Raw genomic sequence first — 24435 nt, 5'->3', positions numbered from 1 at the left:
AATGGAATAGGAAATTAATCTTTTGCAGACAAGACATTCCATTTTCCACTTCTTCTTTGTAACCTTCAAATCAACTTGCCATTAATCAAAGGCTTTGATTCCCACGGGGAAAGAAAACCATCAGTGAATTCATGATAATGCAAGTCTGGCTTTCTGCATTAAAATGAAGACTAAAATTTCAACATGGTGGATGGCAGAGGAACTGGAGGGCGGATACAACATCCAGCGCCACAGGAACATTTCCCTCTCGTCTTGGCTAAGAGTTAAAGAACAGCCAGAGCACAAAGCAACCACAAAGAAAAGCACAGCTGTCCAATTCTGTATCGGCCCAGCCCATCTTCCTGCTGCTCCCTCGTGCCAAGAGCTTTTCCCCATGCAGGTGCAAAAGGGATGAGGAGAAAAACCCAAGCTGCTGGCTAGTGTTAAACCATAACACCCCACAGATACTCAGACTGGTTTTTCATTTCTATTTAAATTCATTTCCATGCAGGGACCAACAGGCCAGACTATTTTGGAAGCATCATTCCCCAAGCTGCTTCCAACCCATAACCTTCCCAAGCCTCCTCTCCTTCAGTGAAACATTCTGGCCTTTTATGACTACTTTTTTCCCTAGCAAAGTTCTCCAAGAGAAGAAAAAAAAACTATATAAACCCCATAAAATCTAGCAACTCTCCCTGTCATGTAGAGGCACCCTTGTTCTGCACCCACACCTGCCAGCAGATGATGGCAGGTAGTTGGAACAGGATGCTCTTCAAGTTTTCTTCCAACCTAAAGCATTGACTCGATGATTTTATGAAGTTACCCATTGGCACAACACTTCAGGTGCACATTCATCTCCTCGGCTCCAGATGACTGTACAGGCTTTGTGCCACTGCATGAATCAGACCATCTCAAAGACATCCCAAAATTGATTAAGAAACATATATCTGAGTTATCAGCACAGAGGTAATTACTAGTGCCTAATGATTTCTGGGTCTAAAATAGGATAAATCTCCACAGTCTGTCTTATTGTGCTTCAAATCAGCTTCTCCAGGCGTTGTAGAGGAACCCAAGGAGGCCAGACAAGATGAGGGCAGCAGAACAAGAGGAGAAATAACACACTCATTACAACTGAAGAGATCCAAAGTTTATCCTCTCTGTAGTCTGAGTGCAAACAACTTGTCAAAGATCAAAAAGTTTCGAACAGCTTTGTTCTGGCCTGATCCCACACGAGTGGTGGTTTTAGCTAGTTTACTTCCAGACAACAGAAGAAGATGAAGGGAAGGGCCCCAGACTGACAGACTGCAACCCAAAACCATCTGCAGCCAGGCTACATCCTCCCAGATCTGCCTCCAGCCTGATGCCACATCCATATGCATCCCACAGCCTTTTTGATGAGCAATGATATAAAGGTTCTGTCTAATTTGGTGAATGGCAATCCAGTTTTCCAAGGGTGGATTCCCAAGTTTTGGTGAGTTATAAGAGGTAATGACTCCCAGTGCCAGCCTCATGACAGAAGCAGGGAAATTATAAAAAAATCAGAAAACCTGGGGATCTGGAGTCAAAAGGAAGTCAGTGGGGAGGAGAACCAACCAGAGCATGCAAGGAGAGGTCCAGATACTCAATCACCTGAATTACTGAGGACCTTGGCAAATTTTATTTTACTTCCACTATGCTCCAAACCAGGCGCAAGACAGGATGAGAGCAAACAGCCTAATGCTGTACTAGGAGGGGTTTAGACTGGAAATCAGGGAAAATGTCTTCACAGAAAGGGCTGCCCAGTCCTGGCACAGCTGCCCAGGGCAGGGGTGGAGTCCCCTTCCCTGGAGGGATCTGAAAGCCCTGTGGTTGTGGGCATGGGGCAGTGCTGGCCCTGGCAGTGCTGCAGAGTGGTTGGACTCAATGGTCTTAGAGGGATTTTCCAACCTTAACTATTCTGTGATTCAATGTATTGAAAAGCTGCTTCTACACAATGTCCACCCAGAACATGGTGCAGGACACCAAGTGGAAAAGTATTAAAACCTGCCATGACAGACCATTTTACACATAAATAAGGAAGAGCTAATGCTATACAGGCAACCTTAATGGTGACATTTCCTGATCCTCAGGCCAAGATTTAAGAAGCATTACTCACCAAATAGAAGTTCTGGGGTCAGACTGCTTTCATGTGTTTTAGAATGATTAAAATACATGTACTAAAAAAAAAAAAAATATCAAAAACCCCCCACACAAACAAACAAACAAATAAACTAGCTCGCTTGTTATATTAAGAGAATGTGAGAAACTTAGTACCTGAAACAGTCATAGAATCTCAGACTGGTTTGGGTTGGAAGGGACCTGAAAGCTCCTCCAGTGCCACCCCTGCCATGGCAGGGACACCTCCCACTGTCCCAGGCTGCTCCCAGCCCCAGGGTCCAACCTGGCCTTGGGCACTGCCAGGGATCCAGGGGCAGCCACAGCTGCTCTGGGCACCCTGTGCCAGGGCCTCAACACCCTGCCAGGGAAGAATTTCCTCCCAACATCTAATCTACATCTATCCTTCTTAACCTTGAAGCTAATGAGAAATCTTCCAAAAAGCTTCAGTCTAAATAAAATAAAACAATCCAGCTGCCTTAGATAAGAAAGAAAAATAATCAGCATTCTCAGGTTCTTCACTTTTTCTTTTTATATAAAAGTCTGTGCTGGTCAAAGTCTCACATCAAAAAGACCTTAGAATTGATTCATCACCTGTTAAATATGCTTTTACTAAAAATTCAATGTGTTGTGTGTAACAACATGCCAGCCTGGTGTATGACAATGATTTCTTCATGCTCCTATTTGCTAATCACAAAATATATTGGAATATATATTGTCAATCAGAAACATGTTAACATTATCACAGTAGATAGACATGATTATATTCACATTTGTTTTGAGACATGACGAGAAAGGGTTTCTATTTGCAGCACCTACAACTATTTCCAGCCCAGTGTTCTCTGGTGTAAAGCTGAATTCTTCTCTATTTCAAAGCATAAAAACTGACAAGGCAAACCCAACCCTTCAAACCCAGCACCATTATAACTTTAATCTGAACCAGCCCAAAAGTTTTAAGTGAATATCTGAAGGGATAAAAGCAAATTAAAATGGTACCTGTTGGACCTCCTGGACTTGCAGTTTCTTGCAGGTATATAAACAAATGAGAGGCTTTGGGATTATTGTGTGAAATATCCATGGTTAATCGCGGTGAGGACCATCCCGAAGCCCCAGCTCTCACCTTTATGCTTCCCCCAATGAGATCTGGTGGCTCTTCATCTGTTTCTAAGGCAACGTTGATGGAGGCGAAGGGGCGACTTGCCATCTGTTGCATCTCACGCAGTAGTTGCTAATTTATTAAACAGAAAAATATTATCATCGTATTGTTCCGACACAAAGATGAAAGACAAATGTATCTAAAAGGTTTTGCCCGATACAAACGGACGTCAATGAATGCTGAAAAAAATAACCTCCGGGGGTTTTAATGGCTTTAAGAACACAGATAATGGTAAATATTCACATTACTATAATTTAACAAGTTACTGGAAGTAAAGCTGAATGAACAATGTAAGCCTGACACATCTGGGAGGGAAAATTATTTGAGTGAGTCTCCGTAAAACAGTTACTTACTTTTGAAGCTGTTGTTTGTCATCACCTATCAGATTCCCACTCCACAGGATTTGTGGGAATCATTTTTAAATTAAACTAGCAGCAGTATGTAACTATGGTAAGAATGAAGTTGCTATTTTTTGTAATAGCACCAGCAAAATGTTGTCAGGCTTCTATTGAATAATCCCCTTTTTTAATTGTTTCCTTGCCGGCTACAGAAAATGGCAAACATGTCCTTATTGCAAAATGTTTTATTAAAATAAAAAAACTCTTCCTGGGCAAATCCCCACAAGCCCTCATGACACAAGACATCTCTTTATTGTGCTCTTAAGCACTTCTAAGCATTACGATGCAGCTTCCCCTTTATTAACACACAAAAAATAGACTCTTTCTACACAGCTGGGCTGGAAACAGCATTTCGGTCTTAGCTGAGCTGTGGACACACTTGTTTTTGGCTCCAGTGACTAATCTCTAATAGTGACAACACAGCCTGTAAGGGCAGGCAGAAGCCAGAATTCCCTGAAGCAAGGGGTCCAATGGGACTCAGTCTCTATTTAAATAAGGGAAGACGCAAACACTTTGTGCAGCATGAGAAAACCCAGTGCTCGTAACCTTAAATGCAGAAACTGCCCAAAGCTCTCGCACAGCTCTACACATTTACCATCACTACTTACTACAGCAGTACCAGTTATCCTCTATTTTTAAGCTGCACTGAGGCACCACCAAACGCTCTCTAGAATTCCCACCACTGCCACCTGCATTTCCCCATTAATCCTGGGCAATCTGACACCCCAAGCCCAAAGCGATCATCTACAGCACTCAAAAAGCACTGTAAAAAACCCCACAAAATGCTTCATGCCCCAGATATTCCCCATGCAGCACAGCAGAAGGTGAAAGGAAGGTGCTGCTATCCAGCAACATTCTTTGGCCAGAACTAATTCATAGAATCACCACATCCCAGAATGGTTTGGACTGGAAGGAACCTTAGGGATCATCCAAGTTCCACCTCCTTCCTGGGTTCAGTCCCTGCCCCTGGCTCTGGTGTCACTTCTGGGCCTGGAGCAGAGCCTGGGCCCTGCTCTGACCCTCCCTGCACACAGGGACAGACAGGGACACATGGGGACACCCAGGGACAGACAGGGACACACAGGGACAGACAGGGACACAGGCGGACACATGGGGACAGACAGGGACACAGGGGGACACACGGGGACACATGGGGACACATGGGGACAGACAGGGACACACAGGGACAGACAGGGACACACAGGGACACCCAGGGACACATGGGGACACATGGGGACAGACAGGGACACAGGGGGACACACGGGGACACATGGGGACACATGGGGACAGACAGGGACACACAGGGACAGACGGGGACACCCAGGGACAGACGGGGACACCCAGGGACATGCAGGGACACATGGGGACACACGGGGACACCCAGGGACACACGGGGACAGACAGGGACACACAGGGACAGACAGGGACAGACAGGGACACACAGGGACACACGGGGACACCCAGGGACACACAGGGACACACAGGGACACCCAGGGACACAGGGGGACACCCAGGGACACACAGGGACACCCAGGGACACAGGGGGACACACGGGGACAGACAGGGACACCCAGGGACACACAGGGACAGACAGGGACACATGGGGACACCCAGGGACACATGGGGACAGACAGGGACACAGGGGGACACACGGGGACACCCAGGGACAGACAGGGACACATGGGGACACACGGGGACAGACAGGGACACACAGGGACACACAGGGACACTCAGGGATACCCAGGGCTCAGGGCCTCTCTCAGCTGAGCTCCTCCCCAGGCTGAGCAGCCCCAGCTCCCTCAGCCTTCCCTGGGCATGGAGATACTCCAGGCCCTTCCTCAGCTCCAGGAGCTCCTGCCCCTGCTGTGCTGAGGATCCAGAGCTGGACACTGCACTCCAGAGGAGCCTCCAGGGCTGAGCAGAGGGGCAGGATCCCTCCATGACCCGCTGGCAGTGCCCTTCCTGCTGCCCCCAGGATCCCATTGGCCTCCCCGGCCCTCGGGGCACAGCTGGCTCAGGGACAGCTGCCCGTCCACCAGGAGCTGGTGCTTGCTCCTCCCCGGGTGCAGGACCCCGGCCTTTGCCCTTGTGGAGTTTCAGCAGGCTCCTCTCTGCCCCTCTCCCACCTGCCGAGGTCCATCTGAAGAGCAGCACAGAGCCCTAGGGGCTGCTCTCCCCTCTGTGGCGGCACCGATCCCTCACCACCATCACTGACGAGCCAAACAGCACCCGGCCCAGCACAACACCTTGGGGGACACCGCTAGAGACAGGCCTCCAGCTAGACCCTCTCCCACTAATTACCACGCTCTGGGAACCTTTTATGGTCTTTGCTTCGCCAAATCACCTATAATTTTGAGACTTTTTCAGTGCAGAAGCCTAGAGGTCTGTCTCTGTAACTTGGGGGTGCAGGCAATGTCAATGATGAGGTTAATGTAGATAAGCTCGGGGGGTGTATGAGCTTCTATGGCTCACAGTCTAGCTAAAAAAAGGGTAAAATTTTACTGCCATAAAAGGCATGTGATAAAGCTTTCCTTTATTTTTAAAAGAAAAAGGGAAAAAAGGCATTTTTGAGCAGATTGTAGATACTGTCACGAAGCAAAAACCCAACAGATCCACACAAATGGAGTGTTCGTAAGCAAACTTGTGTGTAACTTACACTGGGTAAAAGGACACAAGGAGTGTTCGGATATTTAAAGCACACCAGCAGATTGCAGACGAAAGCAAGTGTGAAACAGATTGCTGGGTTGTTGTCCCTGTAATTGTCCCCTTCAGCTATTGCAAAGTGCTTTGTTTAATGGCTATAAAATCAATGAACAAGCTGTCCCAATGAAGATGTCCAAGAGACTGACGAACTAAAAGCTATTAGTTCTTCAAAGGAAGTTATTTTACTAAAGAAAATGTGCAATTTGGCAACATGACTCCTACTGAAGTCAAAAAGTAGCTTTGAGAATACAGAATCACAGAATGGTTTGGAATGGAAGGGATCCCAAAGATTATCCAGTTCCACCTCCTTCCACAGACAGAGATACCTTCCACCAGACCAGGGTGCTCCAAGCCCCATCCAGCCTGGCCCTGAATGATTTCAGGAATGGGGCAGCCACAGCCCCTCTGGGCTTCCTGTGCCAGCCCCTCCCCACCCTCCCAGGCAGGAATTCCTGTATCCCAGTATCCCATCCATCCCTGTCCTCTGGCAGTGGGAAGCCATTCCCTGTGTCCTGTCCCTCCAGCCCTTGTCCCCAGCCCCTCTCCAGCTCTCCTGGAGCCCCTTCAGGGACTCGGAGGATTCCCTGGATTTTTCCCTTCTCCAGAGGAATATTCCCAGCTCTTCCAGCCTGGCTCCAGAGCAGAGGGGCTCCAGAATCCTGGAAGCATTTCCATGGCCTCCTCTGGGCTCTCTCCAGCAGCTCCACGTCCTTCTGCTGTTGGCCCCAGGGCTGGGGCAGTTCTGCAGGTGGGCTCTCACATGAGCAAAAAAATGTCCAAACCAGGTAAAATCAGAGGTCCAGGATGCAACCAAAGCAGCAAGTGCCTAAAGGAACATCCTTTTTCTAACACCAGCTTCTGGTGTTGCACAAGTCATGTTACAAAGTTCCCCTTAAAAATTAAGAATTAATTTAAGAAATAATTGTTATGTAACTTGAATGTCACTCTCTCCCCCAAGGCTTGCACCATGCCTGCTTAATCCAGACACATATCTATCCTTCAGTATTTGTTTGATGTGTCAAAATTCTAATTAAAAGACTTTATGATCCTGTAAGGGAGAAATTGTGACTTTTCCCCATCAAGAGGCTGAGCAAGACTTTGCAAGTCAGCAGCTATTAACATCTGGATACTCCAGAACCTGCCTTTCCCTCACCCCTAATGATGGGCTTCCTAAGATTTCAAATAGCAAACCTCAATCCTCTTTCAAGCCAATCCTGGTTTTCCAGATGACACAATTAATAGGACAACCTGGGAATATTTTAAATCACTTAGACACAAAGGGATTTTAAAGGCCAAGTGTTCGACAGCCTTACAAAGAAATCACGTCAAAAAGCCTGGAATACACCTTTGGCCTTTAATATTAAAACAACTGCAAACTGTGAGAATGTGCACACTTTCATTTTCTTAGAGTTTGATTTTTTTTCCGTATCACAGAATTATGGAATGGGTTGGGTTGGAAGGCACCTTAAAGACCATCTTGTTCCACCTTCCACTAGACCAGGTTGCTCTAAGCCCAGTCCAACCCGGCCTGGAACCCTTCAAACAAAGTTATTCCTACCAGGAGTATTTTTAACTCACATACATTGAGTAATGGACAATCTAAAATGAAGAGTGTGTTACTGATGGGAGAAAAACCTCCTGAGGAAGTGAGGAAAGCCCTGGCAGGCAGCAGTGCAGGCTCTCACAGAGAAGAAAAACAGCTATTCAGGTTACCAGGTTAATTGACTAATATAACCTATGCCGTGTTTCCTGACAGGAGAAGCCTGGACATTTTATTCCCACCATAAACCAGCCATGATGCTCCATATAACCACGCTGCTTACATCCATCGCAGCAACTGCCCCCTGCAGAGACTGCTTCACGGGCACAGCGCTCCAGCAGCTTTGGGGATGGGGCTCTGATATTTTCAGCCATGAAATAACAGTGATTTTCCCAGAAGAAAGTCACATATTCTGGATTTTATTTGCTCCTTATGAAGAGTGGCCATAAAAACAAGCTCATCGAAACAGCGATCTAGAAGTCATAAGGAAATCCAGTATCTACATGAGCAGTTTGTCTCTTTTTCTGCTGGTTTATTTTGGTGTGGTTTTTGTTGTTGTGGTTGTTGGTTTTGTTTTGTTTTGTTTTGGGGGGGGGTGTTTGTGGGTTTTTTTTTGTTGTTGTTGTTGTTGTTTGTTTTTGTGGGGGTTGTTCGTTGGTTTTTTTTTTAAGAAGGAAAACAGCAGGAACTCAAGGAGGACAGGAGTGAAGCGTTGGCACAGGGTGCCCAGAGCAGCTGCGGCTGTCCCTGGATCCCTGGCAGTGCCCAAGGCCAGGCTGGACAGAGCTTGGAGCAGCCTGTGGAAGGTGTCCCTGCCCACAGCAGGTGGGGGAATGAAATGAACTTTAAGGTCTCTTACAAGCCAAACCATTTTATGATTCTAAATCCATGGGTGTGTTAAGTGAGCAGCAGGCATGAATGAGCTTTCATTTTAATGGAAAGTAAAAGCAAGCAGCATCCCACAGGAAGGGGAGGAAATTCCAGCAGACAGGATGTATTCAGGCCAGGCAGACGGAGTCTGTCTGCTGGGGTGTCTGGTACCATCACACCAGGCCTCGGTCAAAGAGGTGAACTTCAACAAGGAGAGCCAGAAAAGAGCAATGGTCTGATCAACAGTGGGTTTTGCCCCAGGAAATTTGTAGCTCTAATTTTTCAAGGTATTTCTGAAATTCAGATATTTCTGGACCCACTGGTGCTCTTTTTAGAAGGGCATTTAGAAGAACATTTGGTTTGAGAAGAACATTTATTGAAAACACTCCAACAGAGCAGCTACACATTCCTTTACTTTGACAGACTCAGAACCATTAAGGCTGGAAAACCCTCTAAGACCACTGAGCCCAACCATTAACCCCACACTGCCAAGGCCACCACTTACCCATGTCCCCAAGCGTCACATCTGCACGGCTTTTACATCCCTCTAGGAAAGAGGACTCCACCACTGCCCTGGGCAGCTGTGCCAGGACTAGAAAGCCTAAACCTCTCATGGCACAGCTTGAGGCCATTTCCTCTCATTCTGATGAGACAAGTACTATTAGAAGTCTTCCTTGAATATTTGTATGACAACCTTCAAGGCTGCAATGAATTTCAGGTGGCGCCTCAAAGCTACAGTTATGACCAAGTCCCAGCTGAACTGGGACTCTGATTCTGGAGTTCTGTACCACCATGGAAAACATCAAGATCCACTCTGTCTCAAAAAGCAAAGTCATGCACTGTGTTCTCCATGCTGTCCATAGCCAACTTTAAAACCCAGGAGTGTCTAAAATCAGCTGTGTGTTCTGAGTCCTGTCAGTATTGCACAGATGGATTGGCCCATTGGCCTAAAACCAGAGCCTCATAAACCACAGCGAGTCTACAGAAAGTCCCAGCTCCGATGTCACAGCAAGGGGAGGAAGATAAGGAAGATGGAGATGATTAGAAAGATAGAATACCTATGAGTAAAAGCTGAGTTAGTTGGGGTTGTTCAGACTGCTATGTTGAGCTTATTCCTGCAAATCCTTTTGTTTCAAGGGCTCCATTTGAATTCAGCAGGCAGCATGTCCCATTTCTGCACAAATAACTATTCCTGTATGCACATAAACTATCAACACCCTATTTTCAGGCATGATTAACTTAGCTGGGAGGACACGTCCCAGAACTCACCTGTAATGACATCTCCCAAAACTGCAGCTTGCAGGCTGCTGACAATCACTGTGGAAAGGGGACACCACCCTCATGGGGACCTATGGAGAAGGTTCCAGCCCTGGTGGCAGTGGCAGCCTGATGGATCTGCGTGTCTGTAGGGCCAGCTCTAACAGGCGCTCAGGCCCTGTGGAATCACAGACTGGTTTAGGTTGGAAGAGATGATAAAGACCATCTAATTCCAACACCTGCCATGGGCAGGGACACCTCCCACTGTCCCAGGCTGCTCCCAGCCTCAGGGTCCAACCTGGCCTCCGGCACTGCCAAGGATCCAGGGACACCCACAGCTTCTCCTGGCACTCTGTGCCAGCCCCTCCCCACCCTCCCATCCAGGAATTCCTGCCCAAGATCCCAGCCCAATCTCCCCTTTCCCAGTGGAAGCCATTCCCTGTGTCCTGTCCCTCCAGCCCCTGTCCCCAGTCCCTCCTCAGCTCTCCTGGAGCCCCTTTAGGCCCTGCCAGGGGCTCACAGCTCTCCCTGGAGCCTTCTCCTCTCCAGGGGAACATTCCCAGCTCTCCCAGCCTGGGTCCAGAGCAGAATCACTGTACATTACTTGGAAGTAACATATAGATCCTTCCTGCAAAGTAACATTTGCTTTATGTCATAACTTGGCGACCTTGGGGGAAAGGGAGTTACCTTCCAAAATAAAAACTGGCATCAGCAAAAAACAAACATGCAAGCCATAAATATTCCACGAAGATGAGCCACAAATCTCAGAACTAAGTGATTTAAAGTATTTAACTACAATTACACTAGCTACCAAATAAGTCAACAAACAAACAATTTTCTCTGATGCTTTCATCATCACTGAAAATTAAGTTTTTAAGCCCCTAGAGCAGTGCACATATTAATGTTAGCTAATTAGTTCTGTAACTGACTTTGCAGACTATGTTGAAAGAGAGAGGAGGAGAGAATTAATGTTCAAATCCTTCTCAACAGGCATTTCCACACTTCAAAACTATAACAAACCAGAAAGCAAAGCTGCTGGGAAGTTGCCTCATGCTGAAATGACAGAAGATATTTCATTCAGGCCTGATTAAGATAAGCAAGTTATTCATCATAATCATGCCCAGTAGGAGGGCATAGAAATCCTGACCTTTAATAAGGAGAATGAGATCATTTCTTTTTAAAAGACCAGAAGGATCTAGTCCATGCAGACTAAAATACACACCAATACCTGATAATTACAATAGCACAATGAAGCTTTGACAGAGTAGAGCTCTTGTGGAATAATTACACAATCTCTCCCTTATTTTTCCAAATAACTAAATTAGATACCCGTACAGCTGACGCCTACCATCAGAAAGAGACCCTGGAGTCTGAAACGAGAACAGCTTCAATACACCAGGCAGGGGCTTTTCTAAAATAAGCCTGAACTCTCCTAGAGCTAGGCTTGATAGAACCATAGAATAATGGAGTGGTTTGGGTTGGAAGGAACCTAAAAGCACATCCAGCTCCACTCCCTGCCACACAGAAGGCTTGATCCAATGGGTTGGTATCCCAGGCATGATACTCGAGCTTCATCCAGTTTGATACTCCAGCTTCATCTTTTCTCAAGTTCCCACTAGTTCCTTTTTGGGATATAAAACCAACTTAATTCCCTAGCACCAACTCCACTGAAGACTCTGTGACAAGACCTCAGTGATCTGCCAACGCCACATCTGTGGCTGCCAGCCCCATCTGATGGTGTCCTACAACTGGTCAGCTGGAGCTGGCCATCTGCAAGCTCCCCTGACATGAGCTGCACTGGGCACAGAAGTGACAGAAGCATGTTCAAACAAAACCAGACCATCAACTTCCCCCCGAAGCGGGAATCTCTTGTCAGCACCAATATTTTGGGATGTTTTTCCTCTTCAGGGCATCCCTTATTTCTGCCACAATTTCCTCCAGTTGGTGACCAAAGCCACATGGATCACTACAGAGCACACAGTGTTTGTATTTTGGAAAAAGCCTCCTGGCACTATGAGCTGGTTCCCATTCATGGATTTTAAACTGAGGGAGAGTGGAAAGTTACGACTATTTGATCTGACCTCCTGCCTAGTACCAGTCACTGAATTGCACCATGTGATTGACCTAAAAAAGGTCCTGCCAAAAGCACTGTTTCTGAGAGCCGTGTTTCTAAAAATATAAATTATTGGCATTGCCACTCTCACCATTAAAAACAGGAGAAAAACAGAACTGTTTTTGACTTTTTTACCCCCACTTGCAGACACTGAGTGTTACAGACTGGTTTGGTTTGGAAAGGACCTAAAGTTCATCTAGCTCCAATCCCCTGCCATGGGCAGGGACATATTGTGTAAACTTTTGGCTGATCCTTTAGAAGAGCCTCATCCCATCATGAATCTTCTATGATTCCTTTCCACAGCACTGATTCACATCACCAAACCTCAATATGTTCTTCCTTGGAGAAAATGAGGAATTTGTGATGCTTTAAACTCTTGCTTATCTTCCAGACAACAAATTAATCTTGCAGTGCTGTTCCCTACCCTCTGCAACACCCAAAACACAGCTGAGAGTAGTGTGGATACAGTACTCCAATACCTGGTTATACCTAATAGTAACACAGCTCTTATTTTACTACTCATAAGTGCGGGAAATGGAAATTTACATACAGCTTTTAAAACAAGAATCTGCTTGCCTGTGTGGTATTCCCTGTGCATGGATGTTACAGCAGAGGATGCCAGTGGAAATGGAAGAACTACTAAGTTCTGAATACACTTAGGAAGGAAAAAGGTTTCAGCAACAAAGTCGAGAAGGAGAAGGATAATTCCTGCAGTAAATCATCCTGAATATGTGGGTGAATTGCAGAGTAAAAATACTCAGTCTTAGTCTTGGCAAGAAAGCAGGCAAAATACAGATAATTTTATTAAGGGTGAAATAGAGCTCTAGACACCCAAATTTAGTTATCTCTGTAGGTGCTTGGTATTGATACTCCCACCTCATTCTGAAGAGGCACAGGGAGTGCTCCAGCTGACCCTCACCACCCTGGAGCAGCCACACGCCCTTTGCTGGGAGGGAGCTATTTCTGCTCCCAGTGAAGGAAACAAAGACTGAGGGTGAAGAGAAGAGGGTTTGGATGCAAAAACAGAACAATAGGACAGGAAATTCCTGACAGCAAATGAGCATATTAAAATTCTAACATCACGCTCATACTTTGTGCATTATTCTCTATTACTACCTCGATTGCTTCAACATGTCATTTTCTACAGACAAGACAGAAAAGGTTTCCTATCCCTATTTCCTAATGTCATTCACCTCATTCTAAGCCTCCTATAAAAGCCGTCTTTTTACTTCTATTTTCCCCTTTTCAAGATGTCTGAAGACACTCAAACATGGGGCTCAAGGGCAAAGGAAAAAACACAGTTTGCAATTATATCTCCTGCATGCCTGATATGACACATCATTCCCACTTTTACTTCAGGCCAAGTTTTACACTCTGCAAGGCCTGAACTTCAGCTCAGTGTTCCAAACTCATTTTCCTACAAGTACACATTGGCTACTCCATGTCTGCACACCCCACAGATCCTTCAGCCAGGAGGCTGAGCAGCATTGACACGGACACGTGCAAGCAGCTGGGCAGAGATGTTTAGCTGAAATACAGAAAAGGGAAGAAGTCAGGAGAATCTTGTGTATTTTACAAGATCCTAATGGAACTTTGAATTTGTAGCATGCTGCCTTCTCCATAAGGAGCAAAGCAAACTTGGTTTCAACCAAATGATGCTGCTGGGTTCCATTACGCAGCCACACCAAGCACAGCTGTCTCCTTCTCCCACCACATTTCCCAAGCAATCCTGGCTGAGTAATTTTGACTACTAAACCTGTCAGCACATTCCCTTTCCTGCCCTACACATATCTCAGAATAAGCCTCAGCCATCAGCTTTTCACTCTGCACTGGGATAAGGACTTGGGCACTGCAGTGCTCCTGTTGGAAGCAGGAGTGATGGACAGCTGGGAATTACCTGCACATTGCATCATTTTTTACTGCCTCCTGGGTTACGATTAGAGAACAAGCACAGAGTTACTACGAACACGGGAAGTTACTACAGTTACTACATACATGAGAAACAGGTGATTGTCACTTGACTACTGCTAAAAATACAGCCCAAACCAGAGAAAGATCTTCCTTCAGGGCTGCAGCATTTTGTAGAATCATGGAACAGTTTGGGTTGGAAGGGACCTTGAAGATGTTTTGTTCCAACCCCTGCCATGGGCAGGGACACCTTCCACTATCCCAGGGTGCTCCAAACCCCATCCAGCCTGCTCTTGGACACTGCCAGGGACGGGGCATCGACCATTATTTTTAAGTACTTGTTGGGGTTTGAGTCTCCGTAGAATTTTTTCCCCCCTCCCAAGTTGCTAGGAGACTAAGTGCTGAGTGCTTAACGTGGACAAAAGAACTGATAACTTAGTTTTGGGGGAGGGAAAAAAGCTCCCGGAGAGAGCGGAGGGTGGGGGGATCTCGCGGCTTTTCTTTTTCTTCTTCCGGGGGGGGAGCACGGATCGGGCCACGGCTGGCTTCTGGAGTCCACGGGTAACGAAGGAGTCTGGTCCTGGGAATTCTACCATCTGTTGGAGTATCCAGGAATTCGGAGTTTCTTCGCTGTCCTGCTGGATTTTGGGTGAGCCCGGGTCCCGCCGCTGCGGCTTCTCCGGCACTGCCACCTCTGCCTGCCGAGGACACCCCGTGCCTGCGGAGGACAGTCCACCGCGCCCGGCTTCCAGCCATCAGCGCCGGAGCTTCCACCGTGTGCCCTCGGGGTTCTTGGTTCTGTTCTACTATTGTTATAATTGCTGTTGGTTTTTGTCTGTCCTGTTATATTTACTAGTAAAGGACTGTTATTCCATTTCCTCACAGCTCTGACTGAAAAGTTTTATTTTTAATCTTCCAAATTATAATAACACGGAGGGAAGGATTCAAATTCCTCATTTCCTAGAGAGGCCTGCCTCTCCTTAGCAGACACCTGTCTTTTCAAAACCAAGACAGTACTAAAGAGACCTTTGCTTGGGTTTATTGAGAATCAGTACAAAAAACTCCACCTTCAAGCTATAAAAATCATCTTAGATAACAAATCCTTGGGTGGACTTTAGTTTCTGGATGAAGATTGTATTAATATATGTAATTATGGCATGACAAAGATTTTAAACTGTTTCCTCAAAACTTAGAAGTATTTCTAACAGAAGATGAATGGAACAGCAGAGATCCATGAATTATGAGATAGAGTCACTAGATAAAAAGAGAGAGCAAGATAAATAACAGCAAAAGACAGGAATGTGCCTGGAAAACATCACCCTGATGAACTGCCTGTCAAACAGCCACACATGTAGATTGAATTCAGACTGAAATATGCCAATATGTTGCCAGTACTCCAGTTGTGGTTTTTTTTTTTCCTTAAAACATGCATCAGACTGTAACTTAATTTATAGAGACATTTCTCACTTAGGCCACCACTCAAACACTTTAACTGAGCTCCAAAGCACAGTATTTACTTCTTGGTCTGTATTCCTTATACATTCCTAGATAACATTTAACCCCAGGAGCCACAGGGGATGTTATGCTGACTCCAGCTTAGTTTCTTGCCAAGAAAGCGAGCAGGAAAAAAACAGATGCCCTAGTAAAAATTTATCTATCCTCGGAGAATACAGAAAACCTCAAAGACTTCCATTATTTCCAAGATTAAGGGTTATCCATTTGAAAAGCAATGATTACATTCTGCATTGAGTTCACCCGTAAGAGCAGAAACATCTGAAGCAGAAAGAGGAAGAAGAGGAGAAGAGTTATCAGACATCATCCTGCTTTATTACCAGAGAGGAGCTCCTCATATGGAATAAATTCATATTATTCACACCACTGCACTGCCAAGTACAACCAGCTACAGATTTCTGAAGATATGCAGGAAACAGTGACTTGCAAAGAATTCCAACACTGTAAAAATTAATCCCCCAAATCCTCTTGATCAACTCCTTTGTGGGAACAAACCACTCTTGAACAGAACAGTGAGACGGCTGGGCGTCTGCAGCTGCCAAGAGCTTCATCTCAGCAGGACAGCTGGAAGGGACAGAGAGGAATGGTCAGATCTCACCCAAAATCCCAAAGCAGGGAAGAAACACACCTCATTCCTCAGGGAATCTGGCCTCAGGTGATGACATTTAGATAACTATATAGAGAAAGTGCGCACGCACTCGCTCGAATCGTGTCTGGCTTCTCTCATTTTGCATGGAAATAAACAGATTAACACAAGACAAAGCTCCTAAAAATAATTCCAGGTGTAGCCCAGCCCAACCTGATACCTGCACATTCCATGCTTTTAGTAATTAGCACACCAAGAAAATCTGATGAATGTGTGGTTGGTTGCTTGTCGCACACAAGACTTCCCTACAAACACAACTCGTGTATGTGGGCATTTGCGCTGAAAAATGAGGACTAAGGACACATTCTTTGGCCACAACAATTGCCCACCTCACCTTGGTCACCCTGAGTGCTTTGGGTGGAACAGAAAATCAGGTTCCATTGAGAAGCAAGACAAGAAGGTAGTGAACAAAAAATAAATCAGGGATTAACAAGGAGAAACTGCATTTTGGGGGCATAAAGCACAGTTATTTACATGATGCCAATGCAAAAAGCTGTGAAGCTCATTTGGACCATGGGTAGGTAAAGAGGAAAAACTTTGGCTCTAAAATTCACATTTTAAAGTAGTAAACTACAGATTTCCACATCCTGAGTGGCTTCCCCACTTTCTTCTTATGCTCCTAATGTTCCAGGGGGAAATAAAACCACCCAAAATATCTAAACCAGATTTAATTTGAAAATGGGGATTTGACTTCTTTTTTTAACGTAGTACACAACAGCTAATGTTTCTATTTTCTATTTAGAAACAGATATAAAGAATCTCCTAATTGATGTGGTTTTGCACTTATGCTGTCTAGAAACAGAAGTTCTGGGAATTCAGGATATTCACCCCTATTTTTTTGGTGCTTCACAGAAACTGCAGCATCAGGATACTAAAATAACGTAATTTGTCACTGCAACTGTAAGCAAAAATACGCTAAAGGCCTAAACAGCAGCATTAACGGAATTAGCTTGGCCCTCAACTTAAGGTTAATGTGATGCACATGTGAATAAATGTGCATCCAGAGAGAACAACTATTGAAAAGTCATTTAAGGAACAACACTTTATCCTTCTCACCTCTCTCCGTCGTGATGCCCAGCAACTTTGTTTAATCTTCCAAACCACAGCTGCCACCAGGAGCAATGACAGGAAACAACTGGAAAGGAAAGGGAAAAAAAAACAGAAAATCATATTTTATTGCCCTTGTTCATAACATACTGGCAGCTGAAAATCTCTAGGAAATGCAAAGTTAAATGAAAAGACTGTATAATAATTAGAGATAACATTGAAGAAAGGTAATCCAGTGCTGGAATGTGAGGAATGACACACTTACTTTCAGGGAATAATGTTTCAAAGTTCCCTATCTGACTTCATAAAATGACAGTAAGGCCGAAGGATTTAATCAGATTCAAAAAGCCACTATTGGCTATCTCCAGTGATATTTGAAGTGAGAGGACAACCCCGAAAAGAAAAGCCTTGAAAGAAGCAGTGAAAACTGATTATTATTTCCTTTCCAAATTACAAAAATAAGATACAGTGTAGAGCAGGCAGGCGGTTGCAGAACAACAGGTATTTCTTGATTTCCCCAAATCTATATTGGTTTTCTTCGTCAAAAGAGGGGGGAAAAAGGATGAATGGATATATCAATTTCTAGGGAAAATGCAAGGAAGCAGATAAAACAAAAAGCAGTAGTAGTAGTAGTAATAAGAAAAATAATAATAACTTACAACCATATTGACAGGTATGATCTTATCACAATGAATACCTAATGAGCAACTTCAAGGCACGCAAGTGAAGATTAAAATCTGAACCCTCAAGGACTGCACTGATGGGTTACAGAAAACATCTCCAAAACTCTTCCCACGTTCCAGTGCATATTGAAAGACAGGTTAAAGAAAAGTTCCCATCAAAAGGACGATTAATCAGAACAGATGACTTATTTGCTCAAGTGCAGCAGTCACAGTAACCACTGGGCTCTGGATGCTCCAACAGCGCTTCGTCTTGAAGAGGGCATTTGCAAAGGAGCACGGAGATGTTCTCACACTGCACCCTGCCAGGAGGGGACAGCCGGGGGGGTCGGGCTCTGCTCCCAGGGCACAGGGACAGGAGCAGAGGGAACAGCCTCAGCCTGGCCCAGGGGAGGCTCAGGGTGGATTTTGGGGAAATTCCTGCATGGAAAGGGCAGGGGTGGAGTCCCCATCCCTGAAGGGATTTCAAAGCCGTGTGGATGTGGCACTTGGGGACATGGGACAGAGGTGGCAGTGCTGGGGGAGTGCTTGAACTCGCTGACCTCAGAGGGCCTTTCCAACCTGAATGATTCTGTGATACTTGGAAATGCCTATAGTTAAACACCAGGACAGACAGCAGGAACCATTCCCTAAGAAATGCCAAAGGTGAGGAGACCGTTCTTATCGCCATATCACCATCTACAGACTACGGGATGTGAAAACTCCATGGATTGGGCACAGACACCAAAGGCAGCCAGTCAGTGAGGGGATTACATTTTTCAGGCTCAGATATGCACAGAAATATGCTTCGCTAGCATACAGCATGTAATATTAAAAAATTCCCACTTGTTTGACTTGCATGGTCCTGGCACAGGGTGCCCAGAGCAGCTGTGGCTTCCACATCCTGGAATTGTCCAAGGGCAGGCTGGAGGGGGCTTGGAGCACCCTGGGATAGTGGAAGGTGTCCCTGCCCATGGAACTGGATGGGCTTTATGGTCCCTTCCAGCTCAAAGCCAAATTTTCTGATTTCAGTTGCTGTTTATGTGCCACATAAGCTGCTGCCACGGCTTATCCGTGTTTACCTTCTCAGTACACCTTTATTTGGGGAAACGAGATGGAAGTCTAAAGAACAGAGGAAAAATGCCAGCAATGGCAAAAATGCCGTAATTCTCAAGCATCTCTGTTAAACTGCCCATTTCAGAGGAGTTTCTCCAGGAGGAGTTTCTCAGGAGGGCAAGGATACAGATGAACTTGCATTGTGCCACCCACAGCCAGCAACATCAATGAGGTCTCCACCTTCACACAACAACACTCCAGTCACGTGTATCCACCAGGCAGCTCCAGAAACGCACAGAGGAAATGGAATATACACATCAAAACATGCTTAGCTGCTATAAGGATGGCCCCTTTTTAGGAAAAAGTGACCTCAGCAATTTGAAAACTCTTGTTTTGGGTTGATTTCATAGAATCATTTATGTTGGGAAAGACCTCTAAGATCATTGAGTCCAACCATTAACTCAGCACTGCCAAGGCCACCACTAAAACATGTCCCCAGGTGCCACATTTTCAGTGGCACTGTAAACACGTATTACTATGTATTACTTACTCCCTTGGAGAAGAAAGCTAGAATGAAGAACTACGAGGATCACCTTTACCACAAAATCCCCTTTCCAAAATGCAACACTGTACAAATCTCCATGTTTCAGAGTTTGTCATTGGTTTCTCTTTCCTGCCCATTTCTGGCACCACAGCCAAGACTTTCTTGAGAAAACACAGAGAGGAATTAACAATTAAGGACTAATAAAAACTCCTCCTAATACGCTCACCACAGTACCCTCGTATTTCAAAGGAACAGCACCATACATCTTTGTACTGTCACAAGGAGGCAGCAAATACCCACAAAAGCTATAAAATCACTAAGGAAATATATCTTCTGCCTTGAACTAACATCCCTTGGAAGCACTCTGGGAGAAATAAAAGGCAGAGCCTGCTGCAGTCCATCACCTGCTGGAAGAGCCTCAGGGGTACAGCAAAGTCAAGATCTATTGTTGCATTTACTCAGCCTAAACCATCCTGAAATAAGTTAAAAGATCTGATGTGAGCATCAGGAGCTTTAAAGAAGAGGTCTTTTCCAACTTTCTCTGGGGAAGCAACTTAGTAGATATGGAACCAGCAGAAAGAAACAGCTGCATGCAAAGAGAGATGTGTTGGGAAATGATTTGGAGTGACAGCCCACGGCTGGCAGAGACCTGGTCAAAGCTGTGCTCTGCCCTGCTTCTCACACCAACAGCTTCTGACACATCTCCGCCAGCCATGAATGTCCACCTGCTTACAAATGACTCTAAAAATAAAATTTTACAGGATTTGCTTTGCCCTCTGCTTCTCTTTTTTCTCCAAAAATAACAGCCTACCAAGAGCATCCTTCATCCAGGAAATCCACTCTTCACCCAAGTCTTCCCTCCGCAGCTTCCCCCATCTCAAATGGCTCCAGAGAGACCCCAGAGCCCTTGCAAGAGCCTAAAGGGGCTCCAGGAGAGCTGGAGAGAGACTTGGGACAAGGGCTGGAGGGACAGGACGCAGGGAATGGCTTCCAGTGCCAGAGGGCAGGGCTGGGCGGGATACTGGGAAGGAATTGTTCCCTTTGAGGATGGAGAGGCCCTGGCACAGGGTGCCCAGAGCAGCTGTGGTGACCCTATTCCAGAAAGTGTTCCAGGATGTTGGACGAGGCTTGGAGGACCCTGGCATAGTGGAAGGTGTCCCTGCCCATGGCAAGGTGATCTTTGAGTTCCCTTCTGACCCAAACTATTCCATGATTCTATCAGCTGTAGGATTTCTGTTTTCCTATAGCCTGTGACACGTCCAGCTTGAGACCAGTTAAATTTTACCAACAGGAAAAAAAGAAACCAGAAAACTCAGGTGTGAAAGCAGACTGGAAGGAAAAAGAACCATCAAGAGCCACCTAACACCCTGGAGAGTTTTTCATCCCAGGGAAATTAGAACCATTTCATTTGGGTTCTACCAACTAGAGCTTCCATTGGCTCATACAGTTTGTGCTTACACAGCATAAATATTGCAATGCAGGGAGGAGATACATTTCAATTTTATGGACAATATTCTATTTGGCAAATGGCTTTATTAACTCATTCTTAATTATTCATTAGATTATTTAAGTACAATAAATGAGCAATGTGCTTATAAATAATCTCTCCTCAGTTGGCTTCAACACATGCATGAAACCTCAGCTGATCAGCTTTCAGAATACCACAGGATATTCCCACACTGACACAAAAATCTGAAACAAACTGTCTGGTTTTATTCTGGACTTTAATCTCCTTTTCACCACAGAGGGAGTATTCTCTCTGCTCCTGGCATCTTAAAAGCTTTTCAAACAAGTCCACTTCCATTTTTAAATGTCTGGAAAACCCCATCAGCACTTTACTGTGATGCATTCTCAGGAGGGGAGAAGAAAATCCATCTGGTGTATTAGGGCCCAATTATTAAACCCTCGTGCAATGTTTATCCACATCAGAATTGCTTGTAAAAAATGGCAGCTTTAAGCACCAAAATGCACAGCAGCCTCACTGCTAATGTGCTTTAACATATACAGGTCACTTAATAATCTCAGAAAGCACTACCACGATTACTGGAAACACAGCCCAAATTATTTTGATGAATTAGAAGCTATTTACGTGCTATTTACAAGCAAATTTTAATATGCTGGTGAGTTACAGGACACATTTTAAAGCACTGGATGCATGAAACCTTGAAATAATTGGAACAAGTATACAACATGCACTTGGTTGGTTGGGCTTGGTCAGACAGCTGCCTGCAGCTCATCAAGCCAGATTCCTGACTTCATCTTTCTGCTGAAGATGGCACAAGGCTCAACACGCCACAGCTCAGCTTAGTTATGGCAGAGGAGGGCAATGGAGACAGGGAAGGGCCCGGAGTACAGGGCCATGGGTTGAACCTAGGTGGAAATTAAGCACTGCAAAGCCACTCAAGCCCCTTTTCTTCTCCCCCACCCTGGTGGAGTGAGGAGGAGAATCAGAAGTAAAATTCACAGGCTGAAAGAAGAACTGTTTAATAATTAAAAACAAAATAAAATACAATACCATGGCTAATAATAATTATGATATTAAAAACAGAAACTAAAACCCCCAACCAAACAACTGATGCACAGTAGAACTGCTCATCACCTGCTGAGCAACGCCAGCCCCAATTCCCAGATCACACCCTTCCCCCAGTTTATACGCTGAGCATGATGTTCTGAGGTGTGAAATTTCCATTTGGCCGGCTGGGGTCACCTGTCCCTGCTACGATCCCTCAGAGTCTGAGTAACTCCTCACTGGCAGAGCAAGAGGAAAGGAAAAAAAAAAACAAACCCAAACTTCTGAGAAACACAACTTGGCAAAACCCAAAGCATCAGTGTATTATCAACATTATTCTCATTCTGAATGCAAAACACACCACTAGAACAGCTCCTGAGAAGAAACTAACTCTATCCCAGCCAAAATCAGGACAACAATTCTGATGAGGAACAGATGAGGGAGCCGGAAGGGGCTGGAGAATTCCTGAGGGAGCTGGGAAGGGGCTGGAGAATTCCTGAGGGAGCTGGGAAAGGGCTGGAGAATTCCTGAGGGAGCTGGGAAAGGGCTGGAGAATTCCCGAGGGAGCTGGGAAGGGGCTGGAGAATTCCTGAGGGAGCTGGGAAAGGGATGGAGAGTTCCTGAGGGAGCTGGGAAAGGAGCTGGAGAATTCCTGAGGGAGCTGGGAAAGGGCTGGAGAATTCCTGAGGGAGCTGGGAAGGGGCTGGAGAATTCCTGAGGGAGCTGGGAAAGGGGCTGGAGAATTCCTGAGGGAGCTGGGAAGGGGCTGGAGAATTCCTGAGGGAGCTGGGAAAGGGGCTGGAGAATTCCTGAGGGAGCTGGGAAGGGGCTGGAGAATTCCTGAGGGAGCTGGGAAAGGCTGGAGAATTCCTGAGGGAGCTGGAAGGGGCTGGAGAATTCCTGAGGGAGCTGGGAAGGGGCTGAGCCTGGAGAAAAGGAGGCTCAGTGGGACCTTGTGGCTCTGCACCAGTCCCTGACAGGAGGGGACAGCCAGGGGGAATTTGGGATCTTATCCCAGGGAACAGGGACAGGAGCAGAGGGAACGGCCTCAGGCTGGGCCAGGGGAGGCTGAGCGTGGATTTTGGGAAATTCCTCATGGAAAGGTGCTCAGGGATTGGAAGTGCCCAGGGCAGCGGTGGAGTTCACATCCCTGGGGGGATTTCCAAGCCCTGTGCATGTGGCACCTGGGGACACGGGGCACTGGTGGCCTGGGCACTGCTGGGGGAGTGCTTGACCTCGGTGATCTCAGCGGGCTTTTCCAACCCAGATGATTTTATGATTCTTTTCTACGATTACAGAGGTTGAAGTAAAGAGTGCTGAGAACATGGAAAGAAGGAAGTTACAGATGCTGAACTGTTAATCGTCTTCATTTTGTTAGAAATAAAAATATTCCCAAGCGCTTCCTTTTTCTTAAAAAAAAAAAAAAAAAAGGGGGGGAGGGATAACTCAGACTGTATTTTAGGCACATATTTAGTAATGTCATTTGTGCAGCAGTAAAAAATCATTTAATAAGCAACAAGAGTTAATAAAATATCTGCAGCATAACTCCAGATTTGAATTACTGCAAGAAGCCATTCCCACTTAATGAAAACACTGGGAAAATACTTATAGTCAGGAAAACCAATATACAGCACATAAAACCATCTGTCTGAGTCTTATACTGAGCAAACAGTACCCCTGCTCAGGATTTTCTGAGGAACAAGTCAGAACTATTTTATCAAACTAAAATTACACCATTTCCATTCTAATAGGGGCACATGAGGTTTGATGTGCCACCAAAAAACACTAAACTGGCAATTTTTGTGAAATAACATCCATTATTCCAACAATTCTTGAAAGGCCTCGATGGGAGAGGTCAGTGTTGGATCATGGAACCACACTCTGGTTTGGGCTGGAAGGGACCTTTTATCCAGTTTCAACCCCCCTGCCATGGGCAGCAACACCTCCCACTAGACTAGAAGAGACACTGGACTCCTTTAGAAGGATGTTTTCAAGGACAGACAATGAAGACAAGACAAAGAGCAGGCAAGAAACCAAATGAACCGTGCATGTGAGAACCAGAAGAGAAGTGCAGCAGAAGACACCAGAGCTATATGGTAAATCAGTGTAATAAAGCCCAGGAAGAGATGAAGATGGCTTGGAGAAGCCTTAAAAGGTTACCTGGTCCAACCCCTCTGCCATGAGTAGGAACTACTTCAACGTGGTCAGACTGCTCAGAGCCCTGTCCAGCCTGGACTGGAACGTTTCAAAGGATGGGGTATTCCCCCCATCTCTGGGAAGCCTAGTCCAGTGTCACACCATAAAAATTTTCTTCCCTAATTTAGTCTCAATAGACCTTTTTTTAATGTAAAGTAATTACCCTTTGTTCTACCACTACAGGCTCCACTTAAACATCCATCCCCATC

The 24435-nt window shown here is 45.6% G+C and overlaps 1 protein-coding gene across 1 annotated transcript in view; it reads right to left on the bottom strand.

The window, feature by feature from the left end:
- ATRN (attractin) overlaps positions 1 to 24435 on the bottom strand; it is a 155986-nt gene that overhangs the window by 15676 nt on the left and 115875 nt on the right. The window contains exons 26-27 of the mRNA XM_040063653.2: positions 17272 to 17350; positions 3233 to 3340 (exon numbers count right to left, since the gene is read on the bottom strand). Coding sequence (XP_039919587.1) covers positions 3233 to 3340; positions 17272 to 17350 — 187 coding nt within the window. The remainder of the gene's footprint in view (positions 1 to 3232; positions 3341 to 17271; positions 17351 to 24435) is intronic.

The sequence above is a fragment of the Hirundo rustica genome, chromosome 5 (assembly GCF_015227805.2).
Source record: "Hirundo rustica isolate bHirRus1 chromosome 5, bHirRus1.pri.v3, whole genome shotgun sequence".
Lineage (NCBI taxonomy): Eukaryota > Metazoa > Chordata > Aves > Passeriformes > Hirundinidae > Hirundo > Hirundo rustica.
The sequence above is the reverse complement of the archived record's forward strand: the minus strand, read 5'-3'. Positions and strand labels throughout refer to the sequence as shown.